The 12961-nt window shown below is 43.2% G+C and overlaps 1 protein-coding gene across 1 annotated transcript in view; it reads right to left on the bottom strand.

The window, feature by feature from the left end:
- dock2 (dedicator of cytokinesis 2) overlaps positions 1–12961 on the bottom strand; it is an 87647-nt gene that overhangs the window by 69470 nt on the left and 5216 nt on the right. The window contains exons 9-21 of the mRNA XM_076103076.1: positions 12004–12085; positions 11609–11744; positions 10937–11012; positions 10705–10781; positions 8157–8407; positions 7755–7853; positions 7462–7534; positions 7088–7191; positions 5320–5518; positions 3764–3861; positions 3575–3664; positions 3221–3321; positions 950–1084 (exon numbers count right to left, since the gene is read on the bottom strand). Coding sequence (XP_075959191.1) covers positions 950–1084; positions 3221–3321; positions 3575–3664; positions 3764–3861; positions 5320–5518; positions 7088–7191; positions 7462–7534; positions 7755–7853; positions 8157–8407; positions 10705–10781; positions 10937–11012; positions 11609–11744; positions 12004–12085 — 1521 coding nt within the window. The remainder of the gene's footprint in view (positions 1–949; positions 1085–3220; positions 3322–3574; positions 3665–3763; positions 3862–5319; positions 5519–7087; positions 7192–7461; positions 7535–7754; positions 7854–8156; positions 8408–10704; positions 10782–10936; positions 11013–11608; positions 11745–12003; positions 12086–12961) is intronic.

Below are 12961 nucleotides of genomic sequence, written 5' to 3'. Positions count from 1 at the left end.
TGTAATGTGGTCCGCACACGCACACACACACACACACACACACACACACAAAGGCATATACTCGCAGTATGATTAAACGCACATGTGTGGGCTGTTGTACACGCATGTACCTACAAATGCACAGAAACACGCACACACACTCACCCACTAGGGAATCCACACTCATGCATCCACACAGACCCGCACACACTGAATAAATAAACAAACCCCCAACATGTCGATAAACAAACGCAACCAATTTTAGACAAACAAAGCCGGCACAAACAATGCCCTTTAGAAGATTAAAAAGGCAGACCTTCATCGACGAGTGCACTTTGAACGACAAACGCACACAAACACACCAGCACACACACACACACATATATAGAAACCCACCTTATACAACCACTAATACACTGCTTCTAAGAGACAACTCAACACAATACACACAATAAACCTTGCATTATGTGAACAAGCACTCAACTACACACTTGATTGTGTCTTATAACACACACACACACGCACACACACGTACTCATGCCACCAACGGGCGAGGAACACAACTCTTGTTGTGGATCATGTTTCTGATCTGTCAGCATCAATTTCTGTGCTGCAGTTATAAATGGTGTTTAGACTTAACGTATGGTGCAGGTCTGGGCTCAGCACAGTGGGTGTCATGAGTCTCTGCTGCAGGAACGTTGTCTGCTGTTTCGATGGCTGACCACTCAGCAGTCCTGCCCTGCCCCGTCATTAGCTCTCATCCGGACACCGCTGCTCATCATCAATGCTTATTAGCAACATTAGCGCTGTAAGCAGCAGCCTTTTCTCACAGAGCTGTCACAAACAATTACTCCTGCAGTGTCACGGGGCTCTGTGCGTGCTCAACAAGAATCTCTATTTGCATCATGGTGGGTCCAAAAAAGAAATCAGTAGTCAGTATGTTAATGAAAAAAGGTACAGAAACACTCACTGGGAGTAGAGCATGCGCGATCGGACGATGAACTTGAAGATATACTCGAGGGCTTTGAGGGTTCGGAGGATGGGCTCACACTGTTCACCTCGGCTGGACACATCCAGATACCTCTTCAACACCGACATCAGCTTCCTGTGAGAGAATGATAGGAGAAACCAAGTCAAAAAAAAATCTAAAAACCATCCAGTGAGAATTGTCATCCTTTTCTGATGTTCCACAGGTTGGAAGATAAATCGCCAACTCCATGTTTCACTTCCATAGAGCAGAAAGACAGAGTGCATCAGAGTGAGAGTGAAAGAACGACAGAGGAAAGGAGGTGGAAAAAAATGACAAAATAGTATTTCACACCTCAACAGATTTTGCACAGCTCACAGACATTTTGATTTTCCTTCAGATGATAGGTGAAAAAAATCATTTTCCGACACATGCACACCCCACAGGCGTCTTTACACACACACATAAATATTAAAGTGTGTCAAAGCAGCTGGAGAGAGGTGTGGGTGGCACAGAGTGCAGTCTACGTTTATGACCCACCAGCATTTCTCTGCCCAATCACTCACTGCACCATCCCAAATGGCATGCAATACTAGCATATTCATAATACATAAAACAATACTGAAGGCCTAAAGAGGGCTGAGACTCTTGGCTTTGTGACGGCTTTATTTCCATGAAATGGCAACTCATTAACTGGTTTAAACTTGCCCAATCCTCTTAAACAATAAAAGTCTCCTTGAAAATATTACCAACGTTATTACGATTCAGTCGACTCTGGTTTTGTTTTGGTGCATGGCTTAAAGGCAAGCACAGGAGGATTTATTCATTTTTAAGAGCAAGTGATAGGGAGTTTAAAATGTAGTTAGAGGGAGTTAGATGGTTTTACATAATAGCCTCTGGGCTGATAGGCGTTAAGCTGCAGTGACCCTCTTAAAGAGGGTGAACACCAACACACTGGCAAGGGAGGAGTGGAGTGATGGTGGAGAGACCGATGAGTAGATGGAGGGAAGAACAGACAGGAAAAGAGAAAAGCAGTTAAGAGAGGAAGAGAGTCACAGGGATAATTGGGCAAAGGAGGCAGGGAGGAAGAGAAGCAGCTGGGAAATGCAAGAAAAGATTCAGCGGGGAAAGAGAGCAGGAAGAGTTAGAAATGGTTTTAATTTCCTAACTGAAGCTTTGGCAATGCAAACAAATGTTGTCTCTAGCGCCCACTGAATCAAGTTAAGTGAATTAAATGAGAGTAAGAAGCCGACAGAAGTGTTTGGGGCGCATGCCTGAGTGCTTATGCTGCTACTCCACAGAGAGGCAGGGTTAAAACTCTAATCCTATTCAGTAAAGTGCTCCAAAGGCCAACACACACACACTGACCTCCAGTGGCAGCTAGATACAGTGCGGTATTCACTAACGTAACATTAGATCTTCAGGTGACATTGAATTTATCACAATGGGTTTAACACTTGAATACCTTTGGCATGAAGTTTGGCAGACCTGACAGGTTTATGAGAGTGATTCTGAATGGGACAACCCACATTAATGTGTTTCTGTACTTTAGGCTGCTACGTCCAACTTTCTAGGAAGCACTAAGCAGCCTGTTTTCTGGCTTGATGACAACGCATTATCGAGATTATCTAATGGGATTTAAAAGATTTCATAATGCCGTAGAGGTGGGAGAATTGCCTCGTGAAAGATCGTAATCCTTCATTTGAAACACAAACAAGAACTCTGCTGATACACTGCTTATGTTTTGTTTTCACACAATAGAAGTATGGTGTGTTTTTTACGTTTGTTGACATGAAGTCTAACATTGTCATTACACATCATACTGATATCTGCATTAGGTTAATACGTGTATGGAGCCCACAGTAAAATGGTTTCAACCTTAAACAGACAGTTTTGCTCAGGGAGTTTAAATTCTCTTGTAGCAGATTAAATAAGGAGATGTGACACAAACAGGATTGTTGCACGAGCACACTGATTTGTGACTGAACTCTTTGCTTTTTGGAGCACCTATCAACTACCTCGGTTATTATGTATTTTGCTCTTATACACGTTATATGTGTCTGGATGCCTAAAATATAATGTACGTGTGTTTTTCAGATTCACATTCAGTGTTCTGATGAGAAAAGGGGTACAAACTTTGGTCGTCATATATTGATTCAAATCTGATGCAAGGCCGACGTGTTGAGGAGAACGTCGTCTCCAGTCATTCAGGAAACGCTTACAAAATGTAACAGTACTGAAAGGAAGTGGGCTGTGATCCAGGAAGTGACCTACTTGTAGGCCAGTGTAGCGCTGAAATGCTGCTTGATGTAGGCCTCCAACACTGTGTTGAAGTGCTGGAACTTTCTATCAGCGATCAGACCTATGATGTGTATCTGGCAGACAAAGGGGACAAACAGAGAGACAGAGAGGGTTACATGATGACATTTACAATATAAATGTAAATTTACATAAAATGTTATGAACAATGATTCGATATCCATCTTTATTTGGAAAAAGATGGATATGTAGACGACGCAAAGATGTCAGACTCAATACACACAGAGACAGCCTGTCACAAAATCAGCTGCATCTCTCGACAAGCCATACACACATGACATTGTCTGGGTAAACACCCCACACACTCACCAAGGCGTCAAACACGAGGATGTCGTAGTCGTCAGTCTGAGAGTGTTCCATCATAATGTTGAACAAGGCATCCAGAGTGTCCTGCAGAAACTAAACGCACACATACAGAGAAAGGAGAGGTCCGGTGAGAGCGCACACATGGCAGTCTACACACTAATGCGAAAGCACACTTCTATTCACACCACTGACCTTGACCACCTCCTCTCCGTCAATGATTTTGAGCTTCTCGAGGTTTTCTCTGAGGAGTTCGGGTCGAGTCCTCCACTTAAGCAGCCCCAGCAGGCCCACTGGAGAGGAGAGACACAGGGAGTACATTTCTGTTCAGCTGCCTGAAAAACAGCTCTCTTGTTTAAAATGAGATGCTGATCAAAGCCGTTATAAAGAAAATATAGTCTTAGTTGTAGAATGTAATTTTCTAAATTGTTGTTTTCTCTCCTAGTGCGTCTCATTCTGTGTTTTGCGAAGAATACGTGAAGTATAACACTGTATTTACCTGTCAGTCATACATATATACAGTATAATCTGTTCCTCTGCTTAGTCAGACTGTCAGCTGAGCATTCAAATCCACAGTTTCTGTCATTAATTATGCTACAGTTTGACAGGGGGCAGATTTCCATGTCTCTGTAGGGCTGCCCGCTTGAAGCTCACTGCATTTCCTGTCCAATAATGTCTGACTCACCAAGCCAAGCCGAACATCTGGTTGGTGCCCCCAAACAACACTGTGTGCATGCATGCCTGAGAGTCTTTGTGTGTGTGTTTAGGTGTGTGTGTGTGTGTGTGTGCGTGTGTGGTACAAGTGATTAATACTGCAGGATAATGTTCATTATAGTGATGGACTGGCTTTGTCAGTAACAGCTGTTGAACTGCACCTGTGCCTGATGCACCGCACTGTCTGGAATGTACGTGTTCTTGTGCATTTGTAGATGTGAATGTGCACTTTAGTGAGTGTGTGATTGTGTGTGTGTGTGTGTGGGGGGGGGGGGGGGGGGGGGGTATATGCGTCTGCTAGAGTGGCTGCCTGCCAGAGTGTGTAGGACAAAATTACGTTACTCTTCACTAATCAAACCCATGTATACACACAGTTTTCCCTATCCTGTGCTCACTATCCCATGACCAAAACACGTCACACCCACATACACTCGTAGTTCTGGTTCGTAGTTCGTAGTTTACCTAATTAATATACCGTTGACTCACCGTTAATTGTGTGAACATCTCCTTTACCCTTACCTCACCTCACCCTTCAGCTATTGTCATCATGCCTTAACTTTTAGCCCTAAACCTAAAAATAACACTCGGCCTAACAAGTCAGATAGTGTTAACGGTTACCTGCAATTCAACACTAATGCTTTGGGCTTTCTAAGGATAAATCTGGATTGCCTAACCGTTTAGCCCAAGAGAAGACGGTATGCTGACTAGATCAGGAGTGTTTTCAGACTCAACGAGACATTCTAAGCAGTGGATTTGTCCTCTACCAATTTCACAGCCAACAGATGATTCATTGTCTTGGCTTGACCTTATTACTCTGTTGAAAGAAGATGTCAAGTTTAATTTCAAACACCTTCCCCTTTATAATTTCTGCCCCAACCTTTCTTCAACCTTTGTGTGTATAAAGGTGTGTGTGTGTGTGTGTGTGTGTGTGGATGAAAATGTTTTGCCCCGCCAAGTCTCAAGAGTAGCCTAATGTCAACCACAATGTCACAAACGACACCTTCCCCAAACACACATCCAAACAAAAACACACCTACCATTCTGGGTGAGTTTGGTGGAGCAGACCAGGGTGGAGATGGTGAAGCTGTCTCTGGAGCTGACTGACAGGCCTCCACTTCCTGACACGTTGCTGGAGCTGCGGCTCAACGTCGCCACCTTGTGGGTGTCGCCATGGTGGTGGCGGGTCGAGGGCAACGACAAGTAGCAGTTCACATCTTCCATGCGCTTGCTGTCACCCTGAGAGGACAATGAGAGCGAGTCATTTCTAACCCCCGCCAGTAAGGCTCCAACTTGCTAATGATGGAACAGATGTTTGGTGGCTGTCGCAGCAGCATTGGGATGAGAACTAAATTTTCTGTGTTTAACTTAATCAAAACGTCTTGATGCAAACAAGGAGTAACAGACTCTGGGGTTCGCTGCACTTGTTTGCTGGACCTGATGGAAAAATGACAAACAATGACTGAAGTCGCCAGTTCCACAGCAGTAATCCTCTGCGATCACTATGGCTTTTCTACTTCTACCAAACTAAACTTCTGTTTGTAAACTTACAACTTTGGAAACATTGGGGCCAGGACAGATCAGAAAAATAAGATCTATTATTATAGCATTTTCTTGCAGTACGTGTTGGAAAGCTAGAGTAAACACATAAACAGGATATCTTGGCATATTGATATTCTGTTCGTCAAAGATTCATTACGGCCTCAACCTCAAACAAACTCTGCCCTCTTTAATGCCAAACCAGTAAGTAATAATGAGTGAGTGGGTGGCAAAGCAGGGAATAAGAGATTTAAGCCATGAGTGGCACAGAGAAGGAGAGGAATGCAGGGATAACAAGAGATAATCGGAAAAAAAGGGCACATGGAGACCATCCATTTGGTCTTTGAGTTCATCACGAGTAATTAATCTTCATTGCGTTTGGCATTTAATCAATAAAGGGATTCAATCTTAGCTTTGGCCCATTTGGCAGGAAATCTATTTGGCTTCAACCAGTGGCCATAATCTCCCATCCAGACTCACTATAAGATTGTCTTTGATGATGGATGCAACTGAGCACAACTGTTAGGTATATACAGTATATTTAACAATTAATCTGCTTTTTACTACCATGTAAGGCAAATCACCTCAGCGACTTGTAAAATCTACCATTCATTTGTCACTATACAGATGCCTCCGGTATTACGTGGGGAATGGCAGCGAGCTTTGGTAGAGTTAGAATAATCTTCCCCATTCATTCAAGTCTGACCATGAATGATGTATCAAAATAATGATATGAACTGGCTGTGTTACTGTACTAACCACCAGTTTTAATTTGACATACTACTTCAGGGAGTGTCTTGGTAGTGTGCTTAACATAAAACTGCAACGTCCCAGGTATGATTCCAGCCGTGGGACGTTTGTTGCATGTCATGCCCCTCTCTCTCCCCCAATTTCCAGTCTGCCTTTACACTGCCATCTATCTAATAAAGGCAAAAATGCCCGAAAAAAAGACATCTTAAAAAAAAGAAAAGATTCCAAATGTATTGTAGTTGAGCTGTTTAATCTAAAACTGGTTGATCCAGCAAAAGTAATGAGCTGTGACCTTCCTCATCATAAAAGGCTCACTACTTTTATGATGAGAGTTTATTACTCTCAGAGAAGCTTTAATATCTTAGTAAGTCTGAAAGCTTAGGTCAAGGTGACTGTAAATAAGTTGCACATCAACTTTAAAATGAATCAGGTTGATTTACTCTTTATTTAATTTGTCTTTCTTTTGAATAAGACACTGAACCTGTTCATGAGTTTATCTGTTTTCTTTCTGTTTCTGACCTTGAAGACTACGAGGTCATGCGGCCCATCTTGTAGAACTGTCCCATCTTCCTTCATCAGACGCACAAAGGCCATGGCAAAGTTCTTCTCACTCTTGTCCTTGGCTGGAGACGGATTTGTGAACGGAAAGAGGGAGGGTCAGGGGAGACACACATCAGGGAAATAGAAAGGGAGGAGGGAGGGTGAGACTCCAGGTATGGGAGGAAGGATAACTGGTTTATATAATGAAGTGTGCGTAATGATGCCTTGGGTCACTTTCCAAATTGCTTCAAACCACTCGGCCCTTTCAGTGTCCCATAATGCTTAGGGGGATCAGAGTAGAGGTGAGTGTGGATGTATGGAGAGAACAGACAGGCAGAGAGGCTGATACTCACACTCCTGGGAAGAGCGGTGTCTGAACATGAAGCGTAAATGGATTTTGTGCATTTCTTCCAGAGGGACTGCCACCTGGAGGACATGTGACATTACAGATATCTTTACATTTCTACAGGTATACCATGACATTCTGGGGTTTCTTTTTCTATAAAAAGAAAGTTATGGTTGAGATGAGGAATGCAAATGCATAAACATCAGACATGTACAAGGATTCTCAACTAAAAATTGTACCACTAACTACTTTTGAATAGTTCAGCAACTCCGTCTACAACACACACACACACACACACACCTTAATTGTCTCCATCCAGCGGGGCTGTTTGACTTGGTAGTAGATGACGGATCTGTACTCACTGACCACCTTATCCCCTGCTCCCAGACAGATGGAGTTCTAGGAAAGAGGGAGAGAGAGAAAAACACGTAACATATTGAGCTGAAGGATTTTATGATTGTTTGTGTATGTGCTAAAATAGATTTTCTTTCTGGGATTACAGCCAAGTCTATGTGCCCCCGACTATGAAAGCGTGCATAAGCGCTTAATTTCTGCTGTGCTTGCTCACTGGCCCATACCAGACACACACACACACACACACACACACACACAGAAATCAATCCGTTGACACAAATCCCTTCTCTATTCAAACACAGTGACGTGCTCTGTGCGTCCCCGGCCTCATCTCTTCCTGCTGCTCACCTGTATGACCTTGCCCTCCTCATCGCAGACCCACATGATGACCTCCACGTTTTTCTGTGTCGTCTTGTTGTATTTGTCATAGTCGCCGCCCTGTAAGGTGAGGTAGATGTCATTGCGAACATCTCCCGGCATAATGATCTCTGGGAAGCCCAGCTTGCGGGCCACCACAGTGCTGCGGTCCACCAGGTGAGGGTATTCCTTCCGGATCTGAACTATGTCCCCTACCAGAGCCTTCATAGTCACCCACAGACCTGGAGGGAGGTGGGGTAGAAGAGGAGGGAAGGCTATGCATTAATGTTTAACAGTATGTTTTTACACATCTGGAGTAGGACCAATGAATTCGTTTTTCCCTTTTTAAACAATATTCCGTAAAAAATACATATTCTTGATAAGCCTTGATAAGTATCATCATGACACTTGATCTCAAGAATTGTGAGTCTTTAGACAAATGACAGACTGACGCATGGCACATATTGTCTTGGATATATTACTACCTTGAATCGGGTCGTTAATCTAGAGAGTTGATAGATGTGTTAAATTTGTGGAGGAACTATGTTTCATTGTGGGATTTAATTAAAGGACTTCATCATATCAACTGTTTAGTATCTGTTTTTTTATTCCAGGTGCTGATTTATTGCTTATTCACTCCTAATGACACGAGATTGTGTGTCTTTTTACTGTCCAGTTTCACAGTCCTGGGAGATAGACATACTGTGTTGTCCTGTTACACTTTATTAGTGACCACAATTAAACCCCAAACGGGTTAAGAAAACAGAGGGTATGTGTAGCTTTTAGAAAGTTAAAGTCAATACTGTACTTCACACACTTTGTGGAACCAAATATCAATAAATTGAAGAAGATTTACTTGGACAAACAGGTTATTTCAAATGAGGGATCCAGAGAGGAATTTTCATTTCTCTCTGCAGATAAGTAAATTCAAATTAAAGGCAAATGAATGAACAAGGAATTTCAAGGCCCCGGCACTATTAAAACGGAATCTTAAACATTTTAACATGTTTTCAGAACCTACAGAAACCCTGAAACATTCAGCCTGAGGGCTGAACTTAGAGTGAGATCCACTTTGTCTAAAATGTTAGTGTTTATCTATGGGGAGCGTAACCTCAAAGTGTTTCAAAGTGAAGCGTGGAAGTGAAAATGTCTGCTGTTCTTACACACCACACTGTAATTAATAACACTATGAAATGCCCGTCTCCTGTTTGTTAAAGGGGTGTAGGGGGGGGGCGAAGGAGACAAAGAAAGGGCTATATCTTAATAGGCAGCAATTTTGTTCAAAGGAATATGGGCTCTCAAAGCTTTCAGAGAAATTATGTGAGAAAGCAAAGAAAAAGAATGGTCAGAGCATAGAAAAAAGGTTACTTTTTTAGGGGAATACAGAGTTGGTGAAAGGGTTAGGGTGAATGTCACAAACCCACATTTTTTAGGGTAACCACATACCTACAGGGAATACTCTGCATGTGTGTGTCAGTGTTTATATGTGTACTTTTGCAGAAGCATCTCAAAGTGAGAGGAAGGAGAAATTAGGGGTGAGTAATGTTGAGAACAGACATCTGGTGACCTCAGGTGCTCTTTTCATATCTAGGTTATGCCCAGGGCTTTCAGGAGCGAGAGGAAAGATAATGGCTGAGCGAGATGACAGTGTAGTCCAGTGGTTCCCAAAGTGGGGGTCGCGACCCCTAGGGGGGGCGCGGTGGTACTACAGGGGGGTCGCGGCTTCATCACCAACCCACACACACAGACGCACACATACACCGGTAAAACAATATAAAATAACCGACGTGACATGCACTGTGTTCCAACCACGCCACCAGAGCGGCTCATGTCACAGACCGACTGTGGCAAAACCAGCGAGAGCGAGAGCGAGCGCGCGCCCGAGCGAGAGAGCGCGAACGAGCGAGGGAGAGAGAGAGTGAGGGAGCGCGAACGAGAGAGAGACACACAGCGACACAGAGCGAGAAAGATACGGAGCGACAGAGAAAGATAAAGATAAGAGAAGGAAGTATGTACAAAGATGGACAGATTTGTGACTGGTCTAAAGCGCAAAAATATTTTATACAGTTCATGCATTATAATGCAATTCATTAAAAACCAAGACAAATTTGGGGTCGGGTTGCGGGGGGGGGGGGGGTCGTCCAATGTTCCTATATCATCAAAGGGGGTCTTGACAGAAAAAGTTTGGGAACCACTGGTGTAGTCCAACATGTCCAACACTCTCTGTGGAACAAGACAGTGTCACCCATAGAGGCTGTCAAAGTCAGCTATAAACATGAGGTAGCGGGCAGCGATACTGGAGGCTGGTGAGGGAGAAGTAAAGGGTAAGTAATATGAAGACATTGGCTCGAAGACGTATGCTATCCATCAGGATAACGCCCGTCATATTTACCCAGGCAGCAGCGATGAGAAATGGCCATTTTGTCTGACCACAAATGACTGCAGCATACACAGTCCAGTGGGAACCTTTATCGCATACAGGACCACTGACTTTAAGTCACATGGCTTACACACTAGGAAACAGAGAAAGAAGCCAAACCTTGTCCAGCACTGTCTCCTCGCGATGCTGTCACTTTGTTCAGCAAGGAGTGGAGAAAGTCATTCTCAGCAACTACCCTGAATAAACACAGAAAAACACACTTTGAGAACACACAAAAGCTGCTTGATCTGAAAATCGTGCAGATGCTAAAACCTTCACAAACAAAATTGCAATATTGCTATTTAATTACCAGGAGGATTTGTGAGTAATAGAGAAGGAAAATGGGACATACGGGAAGAAGGGGATGAAAAACTGTTTCTCCTCGTCGCATTCGACCTTCCCTTTGATGAGATCACTGATGTCCATCACTGCCAAGAAAAGGAAAACAAATGTGTCTGCGATAACAAAATCAAAGACAATGCTACAGAGTAATTTCAGATCAGTCAGCAATGACAGCCTCTGTGAACATTTGGATTTAAGTCTCTCTCACAAACTAGTCCAGCAAACGTGCCCCTCTACACACCCTCACAGCTCTTTGCAGAGGTGGACTAAGGATATACGCAACTTTTGTGAGCCAGTGGGAGCAACAATAACCTCGAGGTATTGAGAAAGTTAGTGGACGGTCTTCATCAATATTTTAGTTTTGTTTGTGCAAAAGGTGACTGTGGTTGTATTGGTTAGCTCCCAGGTGTAAATATGGGCAATAATATGTGCGGTAGCAGCAGCAACTGCTGACAAATCAGAGAAGATTACTCTGAACCGTTCGGAAAACAAAAGCAAAAATGACTAAGAAGGCTACTAAAGGCCAATATTGTTGGCTATACTGGTGACATTTAGCAGAGGAATGAGGCAAATGAGTCTAATAACTACAAATAAGACTTCACACATTGCTTGAACACTTGGATTGGCAATTTAGAAGCACCTTTGACCAGAAAGAAAACTGTATCGGCTGATCTTCAAGTACCTGCCACTCCGAACGGCCGCCTCAGGCCTTGAGTGGATTTCTTGTTGTTTGTCTCTTTCAGGTCCATCCTGCCCACTCTCACTATCTGACAGATCAGGTAAATCTTCTCTCTGCACAGGTCCTTGTTCCCCAGGTCCTGGTGGAGACAAACAGAAAGGAGAACAAAGAAAGAAGAAAGCAGAACAATAAGTATTGAGTGGAAGTGGGAATAAGAGACACAAGGACGAAAAGACGGAGGAAAGAGGAGTTGGGGGACATCAGGTTAAGCAGGAAAGAGGGTGAGAGAGAAAATGATAAAGCAATGCAATCTTCTAAGAGGGGATACATCTATTCATACAGTGCTGTGTCTGTAGTGCTAAGAAACAGTGTGATAGTGCCCTCCTCTGGTTACTTACTGTAAAGACAACCTTCAGGTTGTTGAGCATGTCAATCTCCTTGGGGAATCCTTTACTGCCCCAACGTACCAGGTAGTTCTCACTGCACAAAGCATGGAAGACAGTTGTTGTTAATGTTCTGCAAAGCTATACTACACAATATTTTAATTTACAGCCACACATAGCATATCAATTGAAGTTCGAATAAAGATTGTCTCATTTCCCTAGACTGAAACTTTGCAGATCTACTCTACTTGAGAAGGTATGTATTTATAATGAACAAAAAGGTAGAGAAGATATCTGGGTCCATTCCAGGACTGAGCGAGTGCTTGGTCCAGATAAAGCTGGACTGTTTGCCTCCCTCATCTTTAGGTTCTCTTTGGCAGAGGATCACAGAGTAGCCTGTCTGGTGTACATGGGCGTGCTACAGTATATGAAGTTCACTGATGTGACATTACATGATTTCTGGGAAAATAAAGTTAAAATCTCAGTTTGAGTGGAAACCAGAATGTTACCGAGTGCAGCTGCATAACAATTTAGACTGAAGTGCTAAAAATACAACTCCCTCTATTCCCAATAGCCTTTTTTCTGACACACAAGCATGTAACAGACACTGACAGAGAGATGAATAGAGAGAAAGACAGTAAGACAGACATATGGATGAGTGTCTATGGGTACAGCGGGGTGAATCAAAGCTGGGAAAACGTTCCTAAACATTCCTTTCACAAAACCCACTATCTACCATTTTTTACACAAAGACCAACAACGTAAGGACAAATGTACCAGGCATAAGAAGAGCAAATGAGACAAAATAAACCAGGACAAATGCCAAGAAAGTAAGAGACCATCGGTGGTGGATACATATCGAGAAAAACACGATCGATCCAGATCTATCTTAAAACTCCCAGCTGCAGTTGCTGAGACTTAGATATACACAGTACGACAGTGAGTGACAGGGCTTAGCATCAGCACTGTCAGG

Source organism: Anarhichas minor, unplaced genomic scaffold, assembly GCF_050575085.1.
Source record: "Anarhichas minor isolate MPS153535 unplaced genomic scaffold, ASM5057508v1 ptg000028l, whole genome shotgun sequence".
Lineage (NCBI taxonomy): Eukaryota > Metazoa > Chordata > Actinopteri > Perciformes > Anarhichadidae > Anarhichas > Anarhichas minor.
This window is presented reverse-complemented; position numbering and strand designations above follow the sequence as displayed.